This window comes from Chlorocebus sabaeus, chromosome 20, assembly GCF_047675955.1.
Source record: "Chlorocebus sabaeus isolate Y175 chromosome 20, mChlSab1.0.hap1, whole genome shotgun sequence".
NCBI classification, from domain to species: Eukaryota; Metazoa; Chordata; class Mammalia; order Primates; family Cercopithecidae; genus Chlorocebus; species Chlorocebus sabaeus.
The window spans coordinates 67,107,817-67,134,559 of NC_132923.1; the positions used below are offsets into that span (position 1 = coordinate 67,107,817).

Here is a 26,743-nt window from a genome sequence, read left to right on the forward strand (position 1 = left end):
TTCTCAGCAAACTATTGCAAGAACAGAAAACCAAACACTGCATTTTCTCACTCATAGGTGGGAACTGAACAATGAGATCACTTGGACTCGGGAAGGGGAACATCACACACCAGGGCCTATTATGAGGAGGGGGTAGGGGGAAGGGATGGCACTGGGAGTTATACCTGATGTAAATGACGAGTTGATGGGTGCTGACGAGTTGATGGATGCAGCACACCAACATGGCACAAGTATACATATGTAACAAACCTGCACGTTGTGCACATGTACCCTAGAACTTAAAGTATAATAAAAATAAATAAATAAATAAATGACAACAAAATAAAAATAAAAATGCTTAGATTTGAAAAAGGAATTCAGCAAAATTTCAGGATACAAAATTAATGTGCAAAAATCAATAGCATTTCTATACACCAATAACAAGCTGAGAAACAAATCAAGAATGCAATCCCATTTACAATAGCTGCAAATGAATAAAATGCCTAGGAATCTATTTAACCATGGAGTTGGTACATCTGTACAAAGAAAACTACAATACGCTGGTGAAACAAATTGTAGATGACCCAAAGAAATGGGAAAACATTCCACTCTCATGAATTGGAAGAATTAATATTGTTGAAATGACCATACTGCCCAAAGCAATCTACGGACTCAATGCAATCCATATGAAAATATGCATGCCATTTTTCACAGAATTGGGAAAACCAATCCTAAAATTCATGTGGAACTAAAAGAGAGCCTAAATAGTCAAAACATTTCTGAGCAAAAAGAACAAAGCTGGAAATATCAAATTACCTGACTCCCAAATTATACTACAAGGCTATAGTTACAAAAACAACATGGTACTTGTATAAAAATCAATACAGATATCAATGGAATAGAGTCGAAAAGTCAGAGATAATGTGACATATCTTTGCCAACGGATCTTTGACAAAGTTGACAAAAGCATAATATGGGGAAAGGACACCCTCTTCAATAAATGCTGCTGGGAAAACTGGATTGCCATGTCCAGACGAGTGAAACTCATCCTATCTCCCACCATATATGGAAATCAACTCAAAATGTATTAAAGACTTAAATGTAAACATGAAACTATAAAAGTACTGGAAGAAAATCTAGAGAAAACACGTCTGGACATTGAACTAGGCAAATAATTAATGACTTCAGACCTTCTGAGCTTTTGTGCTCTAAAGCACAATTAACAAAACCAAAAAGAGACATTGAAACAATTAAACTAAAAAGCCTGTGCACAAATAAATAATCAACAGAATGAACAGAAAGTCGGCAGAATGTGAGAAATTATTTGCAAACTATAGCAAAGATTTGAAATCAACCTAGGTGTCTAGCAATAAATGAATGGATAAAGAAAATGTAGCACATAAATACAATGGAATATTAGCCTGCAATTCAAAAAAGAACGTAATCATGTCTTTTGCTGCAACATGGATGTAAGTGAAGGCCATTATCTTAAGTAAAACAACTCAGAGACAGAAAGTCAAATATTGCATACTTTCGCTTATAAACAGAAGCTAAATAGTGTGTACACATGGACATAAAGTGTGGATTAATAGACATAGAAGACTCAGAAAGGTGGTAAGGTGGGATGTGGTGAGAAGGATGAGAAATTACTTAATGAGTACAATGTACACTATTTGGATGATGGTTATACTAAAAGCCCAGATTTTACCACTATGCAATGTGTGCCTCTTACTAAACTGCTATATCCCTTAAAGATATACAAATAAAATTTAAAAATAAATTGACAACTTCTTTATGACAAATGGCATCCCAAAGTGAAGACAAGTCACAAATTGGGAGACAATATTTGTAGCCCACATAACCAAAACCAAAACCAAAACCAAAACCACAACAACAACAACAACAAACTAGCATTCAGAGTATATAAATCTTTCAAGTGATCAAAAAGCTAAAAGACAAACATTCAAAACTAAAATGAACCCAAAGAGACAATGTAAAGAAAGAGACTCTAAACTGGCCAATAAAAACAAAACAAAACAAAATGTCAACTTCACTAGTGATTAGGGAAATATAAAGTATCAAGCTACTCTTATATAGCCATCTGATTGGCCAACAATTAATATATTTAATAACCCTATGTGTGGCAAAGATATGGCACACTGGGGACATTGGCAATTTTCTGGTATGAGTAATACCAAGGACAAATCTTAGAAAATATAGAATGAAAAACTTGAAGAATAATATATACAGTGTGGTAGCACTTCACTGAAATTTTAAAGACATTAAGTCTGAGAGGGAGGAAGTGGGAAGGGATTGAGATGAGCATTTACAAGTTTCTCTAACCTTTTATTTACTAATAAAACCCCTAAAGTATGAAATCTATAATAAACATTAACACTTTAATTTCCATGATGGGTACATTGGTGTCTCATGTTATTTTCTTCATGCTTAAAATGTTAAAATAGTTTAAAAATTAAAGGTGCACAAATATTTTAATGTAACTATCAAGCATTTTTAATACAATATTAAGTGTTAGGACAGACAATACACAGGGTGTATTAGTACAGAAGGGAGACCCTTGACTTAATTTAGTCAGGTCAGAGGCCACGTGGAAACAATAACAACTGAATTGAGTTTTGAATAGTAAGTATGATTGAACCAGGTAAAAAGAGGTATAAAAAATGATTTAGTCAGAGGGAAGAGGAAATAATGTAAATAGAATCACAAAGATTCACTATTTGAGGAATCTCTTCAGTATCTAGGCCATAAAGTTAAAAAATGCAAATCAGCCAGGCGCAGTGGCTCACGCCTGTAATCCCAGCACTTTGGGAGGCTGATGTGGGCAGATCACAAGGTCAGGGTTCGAGACCAGCCTGACCAACATGGTGAAACCCCATCTCTACTAAAAATACAAAAATTAGCCGAGCGTGTTGGCAGGCGCCTGTAATCCCAGCTACTCAGGAGGCTGAGGCAGGAGAATTGCTTGAACCTGGGAGGCAGAGGCTGCAAGTGAGCCGAGATCATGCCATTACGCTCCAGCCTGGGTGACAGAGTGAGACTCCATCTCAACAACAACAAAAAAAAGAAAGTGCAAATCATGCGTGGTGGGATTGGCAGATGGAATGTAGGAGTTAATAAAGGTCAATTACGGGTACTTTTAATTTGTGTTAGGAACTCTACATTCTACCTCAGTTCAAATGATGTATCTTATGTTGGAGAGTAATGCAGTCATATTAGAAATTATGAAAGAGTGCTGAAGCTATTTTGTAGAGAATGGGTTTGGTAATTGTGGTGGCAATAATGGAGATGAGACCAATTAGGAGGCTATCAAGTAATCTAGGAAAGAGATATGGGACTAGTTTATGAATGTAACAATGGGAACAGTAAGAAGGAAAAAGACCTGCCATATATTTAGGAGGTAAATTTGGCAGGAGTTGAAGACTGAATGGATATGGAAGTTGAAGAAGAGAATGAATTTTTGCCTTGAAAACCTGAGTAGATCACAGTAACATTAACAGAGAACTGGACAATGGAGGAAAAGCAGGTTGGAGAGAATGATGAATTTGGTTTTCAATACTTTATATTGGGAGTGTTTGTGGAATAAATTGTAGTGATGCCCAACATTAAGTCGGTTATTCTAGTCTGAAGCTCAGGGGAAAGGCCAAAGCTTGACATGAGGTAGTCATTATTCTAAGGAACAAAAACATTGAATTTATTATTATATGGCAGGTTAGAGCTGACTTTAGTGGCTACTCATTACTTATCGCAGCATCATTTCTATCTTTTCCAGCCCTCACTTAAAACATTTGGATGGGGACCTTATCCTATGTTGGGTCCCTAATGTCATTAAATACATATTTTTTATATTTATTTATTTATTTATTTATTTATTTTTATTATACTTTAAGTTCTAGGGTACATGTGCGTAACGTGCAGGTTTGTTACATATGTATACTTGTGCCATATTGGTGTGCTGCACCCAACATTATATATTTTTAAAAGAATGTCTCTATATAATTCTTATTTACCTGCCAAACATTTGATGAATGCTTACCATGCATACTGGGTATCACGCTAGTAGTTCCAAACAGAGAAATAAATAAAATAGCCCCTAATCTCAAGGGTCTCACTATCTAGTCAAATATATAGAAATGAAATTAAAAAGTGAAACAAGTTCAAAACAAATACACATGCAATGTAAAAAGGTATCACGGAGGGAGAAGGAATTCATTCTCCTTATTATACAGTGTCAGGGAAGTTTCCTAGACTAAATGACATCTGAAATATCTGTTTCTTTCTTTTTTTTTTTTTGAGAGGGAGTTTCACTCTTGTTGCCCGGGCTGGAGTACAATGACACGATCTTGGCTCACTGCAACCTCCACCTCCTGGGTTCAGCCTCCTGAGTAGCTGGGATTATAGGCGTGCCCCGCCATGCCCGGCTAATTTTTCTTCTTTTTGTATTTTTAGTAGAGACAGTGCTTCTCCATGTTGGTCAGGCTGGTCTCGAACTCCTGACCTCAGGTGATCTGCCTGCCTCGGTCTCCCAAAGTGCTGGGATTACAGGCATGAGCCACCACACTAGGCTGAAATGTCTTTTGAAAGGTGAAGAGGACTCTGTCTGGTTGATGGGGTACGACAGTAGGGAGGAAGGGGTATTTTGGGTAGAGAAGATAATACGATTCCTTGTGTCACAAGCAACCAGCTTGATGCATTTGGAAATTACGATCTGGTACTACGTGAGCGTGAAATGGAAGAACGATGACCAGTTGGAGTTGTGGTTAGAGAGGGAGATAACATCTGTTTACTCAAATTGTGCAGATATATTTCTGTACACAATAGTTCACTTATCTAAAGGTTTTAATATAAAATAGTATTTTTGAATTATGGAGAGGAAAAATGGTGGATCAGGATTACAGACAGAAGAACTGGACATGAAAAGTAAAAGCAGGAGGCCACATCAACAATCAATATCAGATTGAACTTTGACCTTAGAGTGAATTAATTTCATTAAGGGCTCACTCATCTAATTTAAGCACATTTTAGGTAATTTTAACCTAGATTGACTAATATGTGAATGAGTCTCTGTCTCAAAATACTCTAGTATGTCCTGTCCCTAAATACTCATACTGCTTGTATTCTCTCAGGTCTTGCCTCTTTCTGAGTAGGGCTATTCCAAATTGTCAACTGTGGTTCTGACACTACACTTATTTTTTTTGCTATCTACTCTTTCTTCACTTGACAGATTCCCAAAGAATGTATTATGTTCCTTAAGTAACTGTCTAGTTTTCTGTCACAGAATCAGTGACAGCTTTCTTTCTTTCTTTCTTTCTTTTTTTTTCTGAGACAGTGTCTTGCTCTGTCGTCCAGGCTGGAGTGCAGTGGCGTGATCTCAGCTCACTGCAACCTCCGCCTCCCAGGTTCAAGCAATTCTCCTGACTCAGCCTCCTGAGTAGCTGGGATTACAGGCGTGTGCCACCACATCTGGCTAATTTTTATATTTTTAGTCAAGACGGGATTTCACCAAGTTAGCCAGGCTGGTCTCAAACTCCTGAACTCGTGATCCCCATGCCTGGGCCTCCCAAAGTGCTGGGATTACAGGCATGAGCCACCGAGCCAGGCAGCGACAGCTTTCTTAGGTATGGCTTTCTGAAATGGCTGATGTGATAAAATCTTTTACTGTTTGTGTAAGTTCTAGCAGTGGTTGCTATCACTACACTCATCAAGCCTATAGTACTGTACTAGTATTGCAGAGTGCTTCACCATCGTTTGCATGACTTTTTGCATAAATAGTTCTAGACTATACAGAATCATAAGCATAACTAAAAGCCCCTAATAGTTGCAAAAACTTCTAAGGATGCTTACAGATACTTCTGAGTTGAAAAAATATAACCTGTGGTTCACTTTCTAAGAGCAAACATTTCTTGATGTAAGAGGGCCACCAGAAACTATTACACGCTCACAAAAATGTCAAATCACTTAGGAATTTCATGGTTATCTTGGATGATAAACTATTTTCAAATCTTCTTCAAAAATAAGGTAGATTTTTCTTTACTTGGACTATCCAGGTAATCCTGCCTGAAAATCAAGGAATGTGATAATTGTCCATATACTATTTCTCAGAAATCATAACAAAAATAAAATTTGAGTGTGAATGTATATAAATAAGAAGGTAGTAGTGATTGTTTTATTGTACCAAAATACAAATCTATACAAATAGGTAAATCTGTTCTCAAAGTATGGTATCCCTAAGGTCATCTTCCCATGGGTCAAAACTTAGTTGTTCTTCTCCTTACACATCTGCATATGTTACTTTTAGAATTGTCTTCCTGAAAACCCTCTAAGTAGCAAGTCAAGTTGGTGTAGAAAGAGATCTGTATCCCCTGTTTATGTTCTTTTTTTTTTTTTTTTTTTTTTTTTTTTTTTTTTTTTTGAGACGGAGTCTTGCTCTGTCACCCAGGCTGGAGTGCAGTGGCCGGATCTCAGCTCACTGCAAGCTCCGCCTCCCGGGTTCACGCCATTCTCCTGCCTCAGCCTCCCGAGTAGCTGGGACTACAGGCGCCCGCCACCTAGCCCGGCTAGTTTTTTTTTTTTTGTATTTTTAGTAGAAACAGGGTTTCACCGTGTTAGCCAGGATGGTCTCGATCTCCTGACCTCGTGATCCGCCCGTCTCGGCCTCCCAAAGTGCTGGGATTACAGGCTTGAGCCACCGCGCCCGGCCTATGTTCTAATTGTCTCTTTCAGATGAAATACTCTCTTTATTCTGATGCTACTGTGTTTCATGGAAATCTTCAGGCAACTACTTGAACTCTTCCTGAAAACCTTCTAAGTGGCAAGTCGAGTTGGTGTAGAAAGAGGTCTATGTCCCCTATTTATGTTCTGATTGTCTCCTTCAGCTGAAATACTGTCTTTATTCAGATGCTACAGTGTTTCATGAAAATCTTCAGGCCACATCTTTTACTTGAACTCTTCCCTAATAATACAGCAGTCTTAATTAATCTTCCATTGTCTAAGAATTTATAATTGTAACATGTGCTTTATGATTAAGTACTTCGTTGTATAGTATTTTATAAATTCCACTGATTATTTGAGAGTGTCAGTCTTATCCACAGTGATTTTATTAACTTCTCAATTACTCTCAAAGACTTGAATTGAAGAAAATCACTAGCACTTCACACTGGTAAATTTCAACAAGTTTTCCATGTTTCAGAACAATCATTCATTCATGAATTCATTGAATAAATATTTATTGGGCTCCTAAAATGTGACATACACTGTTTCAGGCAATGGAGATATAGCAGTAAACAAAACAACAACAAAAAATTTAGGCCATCACTGAATTTTAATTCTAGTAAGGAGATTTCAGACAATAGATAAATAATTTAAATACACACTGGGTTAGTTTTTCATATGAGAAAAAGAAAGAAAGAGTAGAATGTGATTCTATTGAATAATAACAGTAGTATCTTATTTTTAAATAGGGTGGTCTGGGAGGGCTTTGTTGACAGTACATTTAAGAAAAGGCCTGAAGGTGATAAGCAAATGAGCATTGCAGATATTTGTGGAGGAGAGTTCTGGTCAAGCGAACAGAGACAAGGCTACTGAGATATTGTCATGGAGCTCTAAAGGCACCAAATTTCTTAGGAAAGTTATATTTACGTGTGATCAAGGTATTTGTCTGGTGGCCTTTCACAAAACAGATCCTTATTTCCTAGGATGTCAAGCCAATCTTACCTAGCTTCTTTTGGTCCTATCCGGTTATCACTTCTTAGGAAAACCTTCCCTAACTACAAAGATTGCATTGCATCCTTCTCTAGGCATGCCCTTCATGTTGAATGCACCTTCACACAAAAGTGCTTATTTAAACATCTACAATTCCTTGTTTAATGGGCAACCCACTTGAATGTAAACTTCATGAGGGCAGGATCTGTTTCGTTCATGCCTGCATTCCTGTCTCCTTGGCACTAAATATAACCAAATAAATTACCAAAGTACTACTTGTGCAGATATGGTGCACACACAGGAAGTTTAACGGACTTCCTTAATGATGAAGGGGTCATATTTTGTATCCTTATTGTACTAGACATAACCCTTTTTGACTGATCCTTGCTAACAAAAGGGAGAGCTGAGTTCATTTGGAAGGAAATGAAGATTTAATGAATGAACAAGGTGCAAGAGACTTTCTGAAGCTCTAAGTCACTCCCATAAATACTCAAGAGAAAATATAATCAACTGGAATATCAACATCAGCATTCTCATCAACAAAAGCACCAGATATACAAGTCTGTCCAGGAATATAACAAAAACTACTAAATTCCTATTATTTATTAGGCATTGCTCTAGATGTTTCGGACACATTAGTGACCAAAACAAAGAAAAATTCTTCCTGTTATGAAATGGAGTTTACATTCTCAGTTAGAAGAAAATATACCATAACCATAGGAAATAAGTAAATTATACAATATTGTGAGGATGGTTAGTGCTAGGGGAAAAAACAGAAACCCAGTAAGGGAAATTAAGAGTGTATTTTCAAATAGGGTGAACGGGGAGGCCTTGTTTTGCAGGTGATATTTGACACATGTTGAGAAACAATTTTACTCTGAGAATGACAGAAGTCAACTTTGTGAGGGCAGTAAATTATTATAGAAAAGATTATATCACATATCTGAATGCAGAGGGAAACAAGGCTTGAATGAGTCAAGCACATTAGTAAGAGGAGGAGAGAGAGGACGTCTGTCTTGGACTTAAAATTTAGGATTTAACTTTACAAGAGCATTAAACTACAGTTGCAACAAAATCAAAGAAAAAAATATTTTAGATTGTTTGCTAAGACAAGACATTAAAACACATTTTCAGTAAAAAATTCCAGGTATTTTATGATGAGAGAAAAGTCTTACCATTTTTACTGATGTCGAGTTCTTTAAGATTAACTAAACTAGCAATAGTGGTTGGCAGATTTGAAAGGTCATTATCAGGAATACTTAGTTTTCGTAGAGCTTGACAGTTGAACAATTGCTGTAATAGAAAAAATCATTAATTAGATCTCAATTTGATTAAATTCATTCATAAACTCAGTAACAAAATTAAAATCACGATGTTTATATATGTAGTAGTAGAAGAATCAGTTAAAAAAGCCTCACTTTCCTCCATACTCATCTTCTCAATTGTTTCTGAATGGCTTCACATTCTATTCTCATATTAGCGCTTCTATTTTCTGCTACCCAGACTCTTGCCCCTACTTTTACCACTCACATTCAATTTGACACTGAATCCCCACTGACTGCGTTTGCTTTTAAGTAACTTCTGGAGTTGTCCCTTCTTTTCTATTCTGACAGCTACCAGGATTACCTCAGTTCTGTTTTTCTGTGACCACATTAGATTTCATGAGGTATTATTTTAATTGAATCACATTAAACAGTTGTTTATCTAATATGCAAAAACTGCAATACACTGGAATACCTGAGCTCATATTTCTTTTGTGCTCCCTCCCCCAACTGTTTCATAAATATTTGGTGCATGAGACATTTAACCTCTGATATTTGGTGAAAAAAATCACTCGTAATTGCTTCATTTCTGCCATCAGTCCAAAGGATTAGGTGGGAAAGAGCCAAGTGTTAAAGTAATAGCTGTGAAATCCAGCATGCTTATATTCACTGGTTGAGGCAGATGCTTCCTTAAAATGTGAATTCTTGAGCTTTACCCAAATAGGTCCTGGAAGGGGGTCAACAATCTGCATTTTTAACAAGCACATCAGTGATCTGGAAGCTTTGACATAGGTGTTTGCAGTATCATATTTTGAGAAACAATAAATTAGATGGTTTAGCTCTGTCCAATTCATCTTGACTCCTGCCAGATATGAACATCTGGGACAGAATTTTTGATTCATTTCTGGAAGAATTATCTTAATGAGATCTTTTCTGTTTGACATTTCTAATTCTGTTTTGCTGAATTTCCACAGATGAAGTCTGGTATCCATGACTATGAAATTGGCCTACAGTACATTTAACTACCATTTGTTCTTACATGTAATTTGTTATTTATAGGCTAAAACAATGTAGCATATGGTCGTTATGTCTTAACTCATTAGCCTTTAAAAAATAAATTGGGCTGGTTGTTACTTAATATGAAATAATGCAGTTTCTTACTTTGGGTCATGTTTGGTGCCTTACAAAGATTATTTGTAACACTTCATGTAGTGTAGAATTAATTGTCAATATCTCAGACATAAATGTTGCTATTTCTTTTTATGAAACCCCAAAAAGAGAACTTGGATGCATACTTTGATGGATAGTTTCCACTATTAATTTTCCTTCTAAATAAATAGGAAAACAGATGCCTACACTCTCGGTAAAAGTTAATTTATACTTATTCCAGTCTCTATAATTCTGTTACGACTATGACATCTATATCTGCATGCAGTGTGGTCAGTTATAGATTCGTAGATTTAAAGAAATCAATTGTCTTATGACTGATTTTGGTAAGATTTACTAACAACTCTCTAGTCCGATCACTATTATACAACCATTTCAAGCCATGTTCAGGATAATAATTTTCAAAACACAATTTGTTTGTTTTATAAATTTGTCTCATCATCCCAACTAAATTCTGAAATGAGCTCAAGAATTAATAGTCCCACTATTAATAGTCCCAGTATTCTTTTTCAACTTTAAATGAAGTCACATCAGAAAGAAAAGACACAGAAACTTCTGAACAGCCTGTAACAAAAAGAATCCAAGATCTCCTTGGTGTAGAAGCTGAGAATATGGTATGTGGAATCAGACTGACGTGTGTTCAATCTCCACCCATCTATTTACTAGCTGTGCAATCTTGGGCAAGTTACATAATATCTTTGAACTCATCAGTTTCCTTGCCTCTAAAAAGAGAACAATACATTACCTAACTTGAAGAGTTGCTGAGAGAATTGTATGAGTTAATAGATTCATCAGTTCTAAGTCACTAATATTTTCACATATTAACAACTTTGATATTTGGAATGCACCCTGCAGTCAGGAGTAAGTTATGATTTTTAAGGAGTATTTTTTCTTTCTTAATGGTATTATAATATTGATGTGTCTTATAGTCAATGGCCTTGAATTTGATGAAATAAGGTACTTGTGAAAATGTAAGACTGTGTTTGTCACAGAGTAAAGTTTGACAACTGTAAACTATTATTAATATTTATGTACCAGATACAGAGGAACACCTATATAATAATCTATTTTTTACTTTTCTAGATGATGGAGGCAGGAGTCATGCCTGATCTATCTTGGTTACAACCCGTTTCTTCCTTTTATACACCAAAGTGGCTGGTACAGTGTCCTGTACATAGTATATACTGAGGAAATATTTTTGAAATTCTGCATAGATAATCAAAAGGGAAATAAAGAGAATGCTAAATTCCAGATGAGAGTGGTAGTTCACTGGATTGGGAACTTCAGATAGGTAAACAGTCTCAGTGGAATCCAGGTTTCAAATATAAAACAGTGAACTTCTTAATATAACTATGAAGAATACAAATTGGCAAATAAATTAAAAAGGCATTTTAACACCTCTTTCAAGATTCAAAAGCTTTGAATTAAAATGAGGAATGATTACAAAATACCTGTAATTCTTCAGTACAGTAGAATATGGCAAATATAATTGATAGCTATTATAATTAGAGTAAAACTGTTAGTGGTCATGATAAACTTCTCAATGATTTTCAAAGACTTGAACTGAAGGCATGGCTATCCTGTCTTCATTTGCTAATGGTATTTTACATTTCAAAAACAATAAAATTGTTTCGAGTCTTAAAATATTTGTGTACTAAAGTGTTCTTTTTTTCTTGGGCTAAAGGAAGCAATTTAACTCTGAAGAAATTGGTTCGAGAAGAGTATACAATATAAATTACTGACACCAGAGTAAACATTTAGAACTGAAACACAGCAGCTAGATGTCTTCTCTGAGAGTTAACAAAAAGAAAAAAGCCTCAAAAGTTGAAAATAAAAATACATTTGGAGCTAAAAATGTATATTCCAAGATATTTCATTCATTCACTCATTTGTTCATTCATGAAAAACCATTTATTGATACTTGCCACAAGGTAGACACTATGCTAAGTGCAGGGGAAACAACTATACTTGAGCCCAGATTCTTCATATTTTAATATTCAGACATTAATATATTTTCATATTTGGGCACTAATGTACTTTAATATTCAGATGTTTATTTAAGTTTAAATTAATTTAATTGAAATTTATGTTGGGGGCAAATATCAGTTGTAATGAAAATGCACAGGTAGGATATCTGTACCATATTTTATTGTTGATGGTGCTGGAGTTGGTTTATGAAAGTATCTTTAGGAAAGGTGTGAAAAAGTGGACCATGAGAGAGCCATCAGAAGTTAGCCAGATGAAGGCTAAAGAGGCAATAATATCACACTTTTGTTGAAGCATCTAAAGATAATCCCAACTCAAAGAATATGTAGCTCAAACTAGTTTCAGATATTTGCTTGATAACATAAGAAGATTTGAATCTTGGAGTGAATGGTATGAGCCTACAACATCTATATGCATCTAAAATATATTTATTGAATATCTATTATATCTATGATTTGTCTTCAACACTAAAGATAAAGGTATGAAAAGATATCAACTTCTGTTTCAGAAGTATGGTAAACTAAATATTTAAAGAGTAATCTTTTGGTACAGCAAAACTAAACACCCTCACACTCACCCACTGCTTTATTGTATAAAATGAGCTCTGACGGTAATTTGAGGCAATTATTTGAATTCCAGAATAACAGGATAAATAACACATAGACTTACATGAGTCTGGATTTAGCTTTTTCTCTGGTGGTGTCTGTTGGTCCCTGATGGGTTAAGCCTGAGTTAAAGATATTGCAAGTGGAAGGATAGAAGACTTCTTGGAGTCTGAACAGAGTGAGAGATTGGCTTAGAGACCACCCCCAGTGAGTGAACTAGGAAAAAACTGGGTCTGCAAAGGGATTTAGCAGGGGATACATGTATTTCTCAGCCTCGGCTTTGAGTGAAGTGTGAAAAAGGAAGAAAAGAAGGAAGAGAGGCAGGAAGGAGGAAAAAAGGAAGGAAGGAAGGCAGGAGGGATGGAGGGAGGGGAAAGAAGGAGTAAAGAAAAGAAAAAGAATGAAGAAAGGAAGTGACATAGTTTGGCTGTGTCCTCACCCAAATCTCATCCTGTAGCTCCCATAATTCTCATATGTTGTGAGAGGGACCTGGTGGGAGGTAACTGAATCACAGGGGCAAGTCTTTCAAGCTGGCTGCAGAAATTTGCATAAATAATGAGGAGCTGAAAGTTAATCACCAAGGCAATGGTTAAAACGTCTTCAGGGCAGGTTGGAGACCTTTGTGGCAGCCTCTCCCATCACAGACCCAGGGCCCTGTGCTGTGTGCAGAAAGGGGCCAACATAGAAGTAGGGCCATGGCTTCAGAGGGTGCAAGCCCCAAGCCTTGGCAGCTTCCACTTGGCGTTGAGCCTGCAAGTACACAGAAGTCCAAAATTGGGGTTTGTGAACCTCTGAGTAGATTTCAGAAGATGTATGGAAGTACCTGGGTACCCAGGCAGAAGTTTGCTGCAGGGGCGGGGCCCTCATGGAGAATCTCTGTGAGGGCAGTGCAGAAGGGAAATGTGAGGTTGGAGCTCCCACACAGAGTCCCTCCTTGGGTACCCCCTAGTGGAGCTGTAAGAAGAGCGCCACCTTCCCCTAGAACCCAGAATGGCAGATCCACTGACAGCTTGCACATTGTACCTGGAAAAGCTACAGACACTCAATGACAGCCATGAAAGCAGCCGGGAGGGGAGCTGTACCCTGCGAGGCCACAAGTACAGAGCTGCCCAAGGCTGTGGGAGCCCACCTCTTGAATCAGTGTGACCTGGATGTGAGACATGGAGTCAAAGGAGATAATTTTGGAGCTTTAAGATTTTGGACTTGCATGGGGCTTGTGGCCCCTTTGTTTTGGCCAATTTACTCTATTTGGAATGGCTGTCTTTACCCAATGCCTGTACTCCCATTGTATCTAGGAAGTAACTAACTTGCTTTTGATTTTACAGGCCCATAGGTGGAAGGGACTTGTCTTGCCTCAGATGAGACTTTGTACTGTGGACTTTTGAGTTAATGCTGAAATTAGTTAAGACTTTGAGGGACTGTTGGGGAAGCATGATTGGTTTTGAAATGTGAGTACATAAGATCTGGGAGAGTACAGGGAAAGAGTGATATGGTTTGGCTGTGTCCCCACCCAAATCTCATCTTGTAGCTCCCATAATTCCCATGTGTTGTTAGAGGGACCCAGTGGGAGGTAATTAAATCATAGTCTTTCCTGTGTTTTTGTGATTGAATAAATCTCAAAAGATCTGATGGTTTTAAAAAGGGGAGTTTCCCTGCACAAGCTCTTCTCTTGTCTGCCAGCATGGGAGATGTGCCTTTTACCTTCCACCATAATTGTGAGGACTCCTCAGCCATGTGGAACCATAGTCCAATAAACTTTTTCTTTTGTAAATTGTCCAGTCTTGTGTATGTCTTTATCAGCAGCATGAAAATAGACTAATACAGGTAGGAAGGGAAAGAAGAAAAAATAAGAGGGATGAAAAAGAAGAAAAAAAGGAAAGGAAGGGCAAGAATGGACAGATAGGAATAGCAAAGGAATGAAGAGAGAGAGGGAAGGAAAGGAAGAAGGAAGAAAAAAATAATAAAAAGAAAGAGAGAGAGAAAAAAGTCTTCTAGGAATTGCCAACCACAAGCCTGACCTCTCTTGTGTTAGAGACTGGAATTCACAGTATCTATAGGGCTTCTTTAAACCCACTTGAGAGTTACAAGTGGTCCTGTGTTTGTATTGCCCTAAGTGCCAGGTAGAAGCATACACAAGTCTCCCCTAAGGAACTCAACTTTAAATTTAGGCCTTTGTCTAACAGATAACATTGCAAAAAGCATAACATCATTGAAAAAAATCACTAAATATATAACAAAATAATTGACTTGCGTGAGATGTTACAGAAAAACAAAGAATCAAGCCTGCAAATGGTGGATATAATAGAATTATGAAACATAAAATGTAAAATAAATGAATTTAATATGTTTAAAGAAATAAAAGTAGAATTTAAAAGACTGCCTAAATGACGTGGAGGACAGGGTAAGAAGGTCTTTTTGGAATTTTGGGAAACCATAGAAAATAAAATGAGTGAGTTAGTGGAGGAATTTCAGAATTGTTGGAAGGCACTCATATTCAGATTGAGCAAGCCCAACAAATTCTAAGCAAGATAAATAAAAAAGGAATCTATATCTAGACTTACATGAAGTTGCACAGTATCAAAGGTAATAGATCTTAAAGTTTGTCAAGGAAAGATTATTTTCAAAAGCTCAAAAATTAGGGCTGTCTTCCCAACAAGTAAAGCAGCAATTCATTAGATGTCATCTCTGAAGTATTGAGAGTAAATAATCTTATATTTACAGTTATCTTTTTTAATAAAGGAAAAATAAGTTTTTCAGACAAAAATAGACTTTACTATCGAGAGACTACTGAAGCCGCTGTGAAAGAATATTTTTTAGTAAGGAAAAAAAATATGACTAAGAAGAGAGGTCAGAGCAACAAGAAAGAATATTAATTAAAAACAAGAACAAAAAAATACATGGTTACATCTAAACATTAACTACATAAAACGGTAACAAAATGGATAATTGTTGGATTAAAAAATAAATGTAGAACTAAAGTTCTGAACAACAAAAGCATGTATAGCAAGAGAAAAATACTTGGATTACAAACATTTTCAGATTTTTTCATTGTTTGGGAGGAAGGCAAAGATACTGATTAACTTTAGATCAAAGTTAAATACTCGTGTTAAATTAAAATGGTATGTTTACATTTCTAGAATAACAAATTAAAAAATAGAATTAAAGTGTATGATTTCTAGTTGATAGAGACAAAATAAATGGAATGAGATAAAGAAGCAGAAAAGACTTTAATAAATATAATGAAAAAAAGACTCAGAAGTAGCAACACAGATAAAAATAAAGAATAGAGTGAAATATATTAATAGAAATGCATCCATAATTGCCTTCAGTAAATATGGATTAATTTCTCCAATTAAGAAACAGACTGTCAGAGTGAATTAAAATTAAAAACAAGAAATTTCTATGTTGTTTAACAGTGGTGCACCCAAAACTTGATGTAAAGTTGTAAAACCGTCAAAATAAACTAAAAAAAGTTTACACAGCAATACCGATTTAAAGCAAAATACATTACTAGAGAGAGAGCAACCACAAAGTGATAATCAGTTCACCAGTAATGTATAACAATTACAAATTTATCTAGTATAGTAGCATTAATATATTTAAAGGAAAATGTGACGGATCTTCAAGGAGATACTATAAAACTGTTATCAATGCAGGATAGTGTAACACATTTTTCCATAATTGACTCAAAAACAGACAAAAAATACAAAAAGCTATAGAAGAACTAATGGCTACACTTAATGAGCTTGTTCTACAGGACACACATAGAACACTGAGCTCAACTACTACACAGTTTTTTTTTTTAAATGCATATAAAAATTTACAATTAGTCGTGTGCTAGACATAAAAGAAGTCTCAACAAACACCAAAGAATTCATAACAAAAAGACCATATTCTTGGTCAATAATGCAATTAAGTTAAAAATTTGTAACTAAAAAACAACTTTAAAAACATTTATATTGCGTTCTATATTTACAAGATAAAATTTAATAATTCATGCACTAAAAAATAAATGATAATGGAGATTACAAAACAATTAAATAATAAAATGTTACATAACAGAAATGCCACGATATAGCTAGAATAATAGGTGGTAAATGTGTAGCCTTAAATGCTTACATTAGAGAAGACAAAAGGCTGAAAATGAGTGAGTTAAGCATGCAACTTAGGAAAATTTACAACAAAGGGCAACAGAATAAATCCAAAGGATGTAGAAGGGAGACAGTAGTTGAGAAAGGAGCCCTTCACAACAATATATGGAACAAGGAGGACACAGGAACTGAAGCAAGCAGCAAACTGCGAGCATCTCAAGGAGAGGAACCATGTCTTTTGTGAGTCATTGTATTTATTTTGTTATTGTTTGTGTCTTTTAAAATGTCTTATTGTGAAATACACATACCCAAGAACATATGTAATAGGTGTTTTTTTTAATTATAATAAAACTACGACCCATATTTCTCAATCCAGTTGAAGAAAGTTCACCTATGCTCCTCTCTATCATATCCCTTTGTCTTCTACCCACCACCACTGAGAGGCAACCAATTTTTTGAATTTTATTTTACTAATTCCCTCGCTTCTGTCAATTTTTTTTACAGCAGGTTTTACAACAGGTTTAATAATCCTAAATTTTTACAACAGGTTTAATAATTCTAAAATTATATATTGTTTGGATTTGTGTGTTTATCTTTATATGGATAGAGTAATACTGTATGTTTCCACCTGCAACTTTCCTTTTTCATTTGATATTATGTCATTAATAATATTCAATGTTGATGTAGAAAATGTATTCATTCACTTTCACTGCTTTATGTTTCATATAACACAACTTTCTTATAAGTTCTATTGTTCATGGCTTTTGGGTTCTTTCTAATTTTTTCTAACATGAGCAATGCTGCTAAAAATATTCTAATATACATCTGCTAGCGCACATACACAAAAGCTGGATAATAAAATTATTTATTTTTCTTCTAAATGTTTTAATGCTTTGATTTGAACTATCTGAAATTTATTTTTGAGAATGATGTGATGTAAGGATTTATTCTTTTCCCCCTTATAGATGACCAGTTATTCCAGCATCCTTTTTTTTTTTTTTTTTTTTTTTTTTTCTTTTTTGAGGTGGGAGTCTAGCTCCGTCGCCTAGGCTGGAGTGCAGTGACATGATCTTGACTCACTGCAACCTCCTCCTCCTGGATTCTAGCAATTCTCCAGCCTCAGCCTCCCGGGTAGCTGGGATTACTGGTGCTCGCCACCGCAGCTGGCTAATTTTTTGTATTTTTAGTAGAGACAGGGTTTCGCCATGTTGCTGTTCTTGAACTATTGACCTCAGGTGATCCGCCTGCCTCGGCCTCCCAAAGTGCTGGGATTACAGTTGTGAGCCACTGCGCCCGTCCTCCAGTATCATTTTTTAAAAACTTCATTATTTCTCCACTGGTTTGCAAGACAACATTTTTGAATATCTGATTTCCACTTAAGCGTCGGTTAGTTTCTGGACTTTCTATTTCTAGCCTACTGGTCTATTTGTCTATCCCTCTCTCACTCTAGCTGGGTCACCAGAATACTATGGCTTCGATGTGTGCTTTTCTTAAAAAATGGGAAAGAAATATGAGAGAACGCCTGGAGAAGGAAGAAACATTTCAACCATGTTTAGAGAGAGGGGTTGTTTTCTGAGTGGAAGGTGGGGGTGGGGAGGTAGGGAAGATTGGAAAGTGCAGAGAAGCCCAAGAGGCTGTACATGAAAGAAAGGCTCAGAGGCATATTCAGAATGGCAACAATAACAAAAAGCAAGTGGCTGTATTCTAAGCTGTCTGGAGAGGAAAGAAAAATGAGGGTTTTAGTCAGAATGTAAAAGGCTGTAAGGGTCTGAGCTTTATCCTGTAGGAAGTGTTTGGATGGTCATTGTTCACAATTTTGAGTTAACCTTTTAGTTGCTATCTCCAGAAAAATGTTTATGAGAACACGCATATGCGCATGTGCACGCATCCACTCACACAAATACACACATTTGCAACCAATTTCAGGGAACTTGCAAACCACCTGAAGCCCAGGCATGGATCTGTGGGCTAGGTGAATGGCCACTGAGAAAGGAAGTGGTGGAATGTTCCCTCTAAAAAAGCAAATGTGATTAGGTCCATCTCCTCCTCATAATTTTTTAGTAGTTGTCTGCTCTCTTCAAGACAGTCCAAATTCCTTAATGTGGCTTCCAAGGCTCTTCGCCTCTCCAATTTCTCATCTTGCCATTTCCCTTTTTCTCTGTCCCTTCTCCATCCATAGCTCTCCTCTGCTGTCCTGCATTACCACATCTCCAGCCACACTCAGCAGCTGTGTTTCTGCACCTGCTGTACTCTGCCTTGACTTTACAAATGCCAGTCTCCACCTGGAGCTCTTTTCCACTCTACCCTATCCCACCTCCCTTCTACTCTCTTGTTCAAGTTCCAGGTCACAGATTAAGACCTGTTTGCATGCTCCACCTGCAAACTTTTTAACGTTCTGTACGTTTATACCTATTGAAACATGGATGTCTGAGTTTTGTGATTACAAGATTAAAGTGTAGTTTCTCCAGTTCCTGTAGTATGGAAAGTGTGGAACACAATGCTTGGCACATTGTACCTTCTCAGTAAATGGTTATTCTTTCATGAATATTTTATGTAGGAGAGTGGCATAATAGCAAGATAGTCACCATTTTTGTGTGTGCCTATTACATAGGTGCAAGCGACTAAACTACACTTTGATGTATATTGTCTCTACTTACAACAATGTTGTAAAGAAGGTATTGTTATCCTTATTTTGTAGATGAGAAAACTCAGGAGGTAACTTTTACAAGGTCATATTGCTAGCAAGTGCCAGAGCTAAGATTCAAAATCAGTTCTGTGTGGGTACAAAGCCATTTCTTTCTTTCTTTTCTTTTCTTTTCTTTTCTTTCTTTCTTTTTTTTTTTTTTTTTTTTTTTGAGACAGAGTCTCACTCTGTTTCCCAAGCTGGAGTGCAGTGGCATGATCTCAGCTCACTGCAACCTCCACCTCCCAGGTTCAAGCGATTCTCCTGCTTCAGCCTGCTGAGTAGCTGGGATTACAGTTGTGCACCACCACACCTGGCTATTTTTTTTACATTTTTGGTAGAGACAGGATTTCACTATGTTGGCCAGGCTGGTCTCGAACTCCTGACCTCAAGTGATCCACCTGCCTTCACCTCCCACAGTGCTGGGATTACAGGCGTGAGCCACCGTGCCGGGCCACAAAGCCATTTCTATACTAGTACACTTTTGCCTCTGAATGATCAGATCTGAGCTTTGGAAAGATAATGGTGAGAATTGACAACAGTCTCTCCCAGGCTTCCTGGGAGGGAAGAGTGGATAAGACAAGGAACCAGTGAGCCCTCACAAAGGCCGCAGGCCCCAGGAGAATTACAGAAGACTCAGACTCAACAACTATCTACTGACAGAGAGGAGCATAGCATAAATATGAGTATATGTTATAGCAATTTGGGGTTAGCAAAGTGCCATATAAATGAAAACATCATAATTTGGATTAGCATTTTATTAATATTTTTATACTCATGCTTGGAAAATTAAGAACATTATAAAAATGGCCTAAATGTAGATGACTATATCCAAACATAGTTTAGTTTCTTAGAAAAAATAAAATAAGCTGTATAGTTTTCAACACAAATACAAAAGTATTAGTTGTATGCAAATTTTCAAAAGATAAATCCTTTTCCTGAAAAGCTTTATATTAAATCATAAATATTCAGTGAGAGGTTTATTGATGCCATATGTAGGCACATGTAGACTTCACCAGGGAGAAGAAATGATTGTCTAATGAGTTGGCCTCACTCAATGGCTGGTTTCTTAGAAGTTCTTCCTTTGAATCCCTTTAAAGATGTTCAGTTCATTTGAAAGTTGTTTCAAAGAAATAATTACATCATGCATATTATAATAAAATGTTTTAAAATTCTTTCACTTAAAACAAGTGTTAATAATTTGTTTTGTTAGAAAAGAGCCAACTCTAAGTAACAAGAGAGCAAAAATGGTTTTATATACATACTTGGTGAAATTGTAAACTTCCAATTGTGACATCATTTACCCTTCCTTTCTCTCCTTCTTTTCTCCTTCCCTGTATCTCTCCTTTTCCCTTTCTTCCTCCCTTCTATCCTTTCCCTTCCCCCTAGACTGCTTGTGTTCAGTGAGCACCTCTTGAACATCTACTCAGTGACAGGAACAGTGCCAGGATTCAAAGATTAATAACAAAGAATCCCCTTCCTCATGCATACAGCTAACTAATGGTTATAAATAAAATTAAAGGTAATAACTACTATAACAGAGAGAGGGCTTTGCAAAGAACATTTTATTCCCCAAGAAATATCCCTAGACTTTTTTCTTAATGTAGAGAATTTAAATACGTGGAATTGTGTGCTTTTAAAAACTCTTCTATGCTACTCTCCCACACTAACATCCACTCCTTAAATATTCATACACAGTGAATATCACGGAAGTGACTTACTCAGATTTTTGTTTTTGAGAAACAACTGGTACCTATGAACAGACAGGCAAGTGGGAGATTAGAAAACATCCAGATGAAAAATAATGAGTCTTCACTAAAGCACTGTTAGTAGAAGTGAGCAGAGTGACACAGCTAAGAGGAGAAATCGTTAAGAGCTGGTGCCAGCAGTGCATGGGCAAAGAAGAGATTTTGTAGTCAAACAAGGCTTTAGGGTCTCTAGCAGTAGTGATGATGTAGGACTGGTGGGGCAGGTATAGCGCTGAAGTGCTGGCAGTATCAAGTAAGATTGAAGCTATACGAAAAGGGAACAAGTATAGTCCTTTCTTGTACATTTTAGCAATGTTGAATGTACTGCAGAGAAGAGCTCTTTTTATTTCCTGCAGAAAGATGGTGACTACAGTAGATACCCAGGCATTTTTTCCTAGAAAACAATAAATATCACTGCTGTTGTTCTTAAAATACAGATGTTTTAAACAACAATTTGTACAAAGATGTTGAATCATTTTTCCCTTTGGAAGACCAAGGTTATTTTAACATTTGTTATTATCTTAGAAGGAAGGAAATATATCTGTTTTATTGGAATAACGGCTGTTGCTTTGAATGTACAAGACATAGCACATTGCTATACCTACTCTATTCAATAAAAATTTGCATTAAAATATTTAAATGAAAGTGTTCTTTAACTTGCATATCCTTGATTTCTTTATGTGATGGTAGCAAGCTAATAATACCCAGAATGAAACAGAAAAATGTGAAAGCTGAACTTAAAAGCATAGCTTTAAGTGTTCTTAATTTCAACCCAGTTTCATTGTTTCTGTGTATTTGGGGTAAATTCCTGATATCTCTATTAAGCTAAAGACAAAGGATATGTGTGTATGAGTATGCTTGTTCATAGGTGTGCCTTTGAAGAGGGGTTCCTTTTGTTGCTTTTTTAGTAATTATTAGTTGGTAAAAGTTTTGTTAGTTGACATGTAAAAAAATACTGCTTTGTCTATAGAGGGTAATCAATGTGGTATGTGAACAATTAGGCTGAATGGCATCAATCTAGAGTTCCACACTAGTGTTAGCTGGTTTGTGTATGTATCTGTACATATATATATATACACACACAGACACACATATATGTATATATATGTACAGATACATATATACACATACATACACACACATATATATGTATATATATGTATGTATTGTTTTGCCCTTCTATGCCCTGATCAGTTGTGAGTGACAAAAGGCTAACTTTGCTGACTAGCTCTACTGAGGTCAGTGAGCCAGAGAGAAGATGGCTCATGGTATAACTGGAGTTTTTTCTCCACTGGTAGTGATAATAAGTAGATTATAAACTTTGGAATCAGATAGACCAGGATTTGAATTCTGACTCCATTCATACTTAGCCACATTATTGAGCTAGTTCCATGTTCTCTAAGGTTCCATTTCTAATCTGAAAACCCAATTAGATTGTGCTCTAGTCTTGTCTTCAGCAATGCACTTCTGCCAGGTGGACCTCCCTGACCCCCAAACAAAGCAGGATTGGTTGTCTTTCTACTGTGTTTTCATGTACTTTTGCATATATATTTCTATAACCCACTGTTACAAAATTATAAGTATTTATGCAATAAATACTTAGTGAGACGCTAGCTTTGGACAAAACACTGCACTAGTTCCCATGGAAACAAAGATTAAATAGACATAGTTCAGTATTCTGGTAGGGGAGGCGGACACACGTTAGTGTCTTTCTTCTTCACCCTTGTTTCCCTGGAACAGAGTAAGCATTCAATATATATATATATATATATATATAGAATGAATAATTGCCATAGGTTTGGCAAGTACAACTATGGAACATGGTAATATGGAGGCACAGAGGAGAGTGGAACAAATGTGCCAGGGAGTGAATAATGAAGGCTGTGGGAGGAAGTGACAGTTGAGATGAATCAAAGTAGCGTGCCAGGCAGAGGAAACAGCATGAACCTACAGGCAAGAAAAAGCTTTGTGTTTCAGGAACACTTCCTAAGAGAGCAGAAGAAGGAAGAGATTGAAGAAATAGGTTGTAGCCAGACTATAGAGGCCTCATGTCAGCATTCCATGCTAAGCTGCGTGGTTTTTTTCCCCTGAAGTTAGAGAAGAGACAGGTAACTTCCTTAACTTAGGCTACAGTCGGGTCATATTTATATTTGGAATGGGTCACTGTTGGCTGTGTGAGAAATAGAATGGGGGAAAAGGCTGGTTTAAGATAACACTAAGGAGATGATTCCATTAGTCAGGTGTGAGATGTAGGTCTGACAAAGGCTCCAGTCACAGGCTGGAGAGGTGAGATAGATTTAAGAGATATTTAGGTAACAAAATCTTAGCTGTTGATTTGATGTGGAAGCTGAACAAATAGAAAGAGTAAATGATGACTGTCTTGGTAACCAAACTGAATGGACAGTCACCAACTGAAACAGGGAATACAGGACAGAAGACAGGTTTCAAGGTGGGGAATTATACTTGTTGAGTGTGAATATCCAAGTAAGTCCAGCAAGCATGTACCAGTTTGAAGATTGAGAGACTGGGATGAGCTGGCATCGTAGATTTGTGAGTCTTCACCGTGGCACTGAGAATATGAGAATAGATGAAGGTGATAACCCAGAGAGAACAGCAAGATCAAGGAGCTTTCGCCTCTGCTCCCCTGAAGTTGGCATTGTAACAGATACAAATGACACTTTATTGCCTGGTCTAATGGATTATACAGTTCTTGCCTTTCTTGGCCTCCCTATTCTGTTTAACGATGTCATCCCTCCCTTCTGAGAACACTCCACTCTGATATCCCTGACTTCATTCTTCTAAAAAGAGCTCCTCCTGCTGTGGGTATCCCGCATACCCGGCCTCTGTGGGCCCTGGCTCTGCCCCATTCCTCTCAAGTGTTAGGGTTCCTCTGTAGGCTGGTGGCAGTGTTCCACTGGTGATGACAGAAGCAAATGTCATTAATGTTAATGAATAAACATATACTACAAGCTTTTATCAGTTAGCTCTTAATTATTTAAGGCTCTTGGTAGAAAGTAAAATTCAATCCTATTTAAGGTCACTCACACACAGGACAGACTCCATTGAGGGCCATGGGAAATTCACCATAAAGAGTCTCGAAAAATAGGAAACAAACCTTTAATTCACCTACTTAAAATTTAAAGAAAACAGAAAACTTAACTGTCTGAGCAATAAATATCAAACCCACACACCCACACAGACCCACACCAAAATGAAAAATCAATAGCAAGGTAGTGAGGTTGCATTGTTACCAGGAAAGTAAGAAGCAGTGACTATCACGTGCAGGCACACACAGCCCCCGCTCACACACACCCACACACACCCCCACACACCCCAAAATGAAAAATCAATAGTAAGGCAGTGAGGTTGCATTATTACCCGGAAACGGAGAAGCAGTAAAATGGTTCTAAAGAAAGAGGTAGAATGTTGATGTTTCCTTTGATCTCTAACTGGTTGAGACTTAACTCAGTGCTGTTTCAGGTTCGTTATGGAAACAACAAATTGCCTCTATGCATAGAAGGGATACATATGCCTAGGATTTTATTAAAAATGTATTTCCACATACATTTTGGAAGAAAAAGTATCTGCAAAAGATTTGTTTCATTTCATATCACTGTTAATTTGGAATAGAAGATAACTTCCTTTCTGGAAAGTGCAACTATCATTTCTCATTTTATAGGGAGAGGCCAGCTTTTTTGTATTCTTTACTGTATTGCAGCTCATAGCAATTACTGCCATTTGTTGAAAGATTATGTTTTGCAGACACCATACTCACATTTCACATATATTATGTTATATAATATATAACAGTGAAGAAGAATTACCACAAGGTCAGTAGATGATAAAAATAAGATATGAGTAAGACAGTCTTTCAAGGTAGATGCTATTTTCTTCAGTTTACATAGGAGAGAAACTGAGGCTAAGAACCTTCCCCAAGCTGGGATTCAGACTTAAGTCTGCCCAACTCTAAGACTTTAGTGGTTTTTCCCTATCCCAGACATTTCACTTTGGGCTGCTCTTTGTCTCTGTAATGAGAGGCTCTATTGGGATTTTGGAGCTGACCTTTCAAATTAAATAATACTAGCTAGGAGGCAATAAGGGTGAGCTTACATTATTCATATCCTTTGCTTCTTTTCTTTCCCATCATTTCTCACAATCTGGGGAACTGCTCATTATCTCTGAAGTCTAGTCCAAGGTCTCTTAAACTTTTCTGCCACAGTATCTCTAATAACAGAGTACAGTAAATATGATTTCTCTTCACAATTCAGATGAATTTTGCATTTGATTCTGTAACATATTTATGGTTTTCTCTTAGAAATCATTTAATTAATTGTCATTATAGAAAGATGCAGTATATATTTGCTATAGTAGATCCTGATTCCTGGCCTTATATAGCTCTCCTAATTTTTGAAAGCAAATGTCCATATATGAATTTTACATTTGACTAGAAGTCAGTTCTATGCAAACTCAGCTTCATAATCTCTGTGAAGTAATCCTACATTTCTGTAACAAGTTAAGAGTGACCTGGCTTTCTAAGAGTGCCTGGTCAAGAACTGGATCTCAAAGTGGTTCTAAATCAGAGAGGGCATTCTATTAATGTGGCAGTTTGGACTCACTTCTAGAATGAAATCTGCCTTTTGGAGTTGATAGGGGATTAATTCTCTAGAGTATAACAAACCGTTAAGTCACATACTAAGAATTAAGCTGGAAATGAATAATATTAAAACATGCAATAACCAAGTAACAACTATGAAAAGAAGTAGTGAAAACAATAGATAGCAGAAATTGACACACCTGAAATTACATTTTTACTTTTTACCTCATTTAATTTGCACAAATCATGTTTTATAATACACTGGAGTTCTGGACATACATTTTTATTAGTGTGGCTTTTATAAGACACATTGATAAATCATTTTCAGAAGGAAGTGCTATCATATTGTCAGATTTGGTCAGCTCTACCGAACGACTAATCCCTGTGTTTTTCTCTTCTAGCTCAATTCTCTTTACCTCTTAAAATTTTTTAAAATAAAAATATCCCAGTTCTTTTTCCCCTTCTTCACATCCCACAGTCTCTCTTGTAGAGTTAGTTGCTTTCAACTCTTTTAGCTATTACTTCTTGTATTTTCTTCTACATTTCTAAAGATGTGCATGTATTTCTTTGTCTTTTTCGATCAATTGTAGAGATTGTGTATTTATTTCATATTATGGCATTTGAAAAATCATATCATCTCTCACCACCAAAGCCACCACCAGTCTTTTTGCCAATCTTCCCAGCATACTTACATCCGAATCTTTGGTTAAATCAGCGGTAAATACTGACATTAATAAGTGGATTTGTACCCTGTGTTTACTTTACTCATAAAAGTTTTTAAAACCATAAATGTAATATGTATACTTAAAGTATGTAACATGATGTTACAGAATACACATAGATAGCAAAAAGGCTACTGTGGTGAAGCAAATTAACATATAAATCACCTCACTTTTCCTTGTTTCTGTG

General features: G+C 36.5%; 1 protein-coding gene across 11 annotated transcripts in view; it reads right to left on the reverse strand.

The window, feature by feature from the left end:
- The window catches only part of LRRC7 (leucine rich repeat containing 7), a 570,280-nt gene that overhangs the window by 329,048 nt on the left and 214,489 nt on the right, over positions 1–26,743 (reverse strand). For 10 of the 11 annotated variants that reach the window (XM_007978322.3, XM_007978330.3, XM_007978324.3 and 7 more), the window contains one exon: positions 8,874–8,991. In XM_007978322.3, coding sequence (XP_007976513.1) covers positions 8,874–8,991 — 118 coding nt within the window. Of the gene's footprint in view, positions 1–8,873; positions 8,992–26,743 lie in introns of those variants that run through there. The other variant, XM_073007215.1, reaches the window with a different exon arrangement.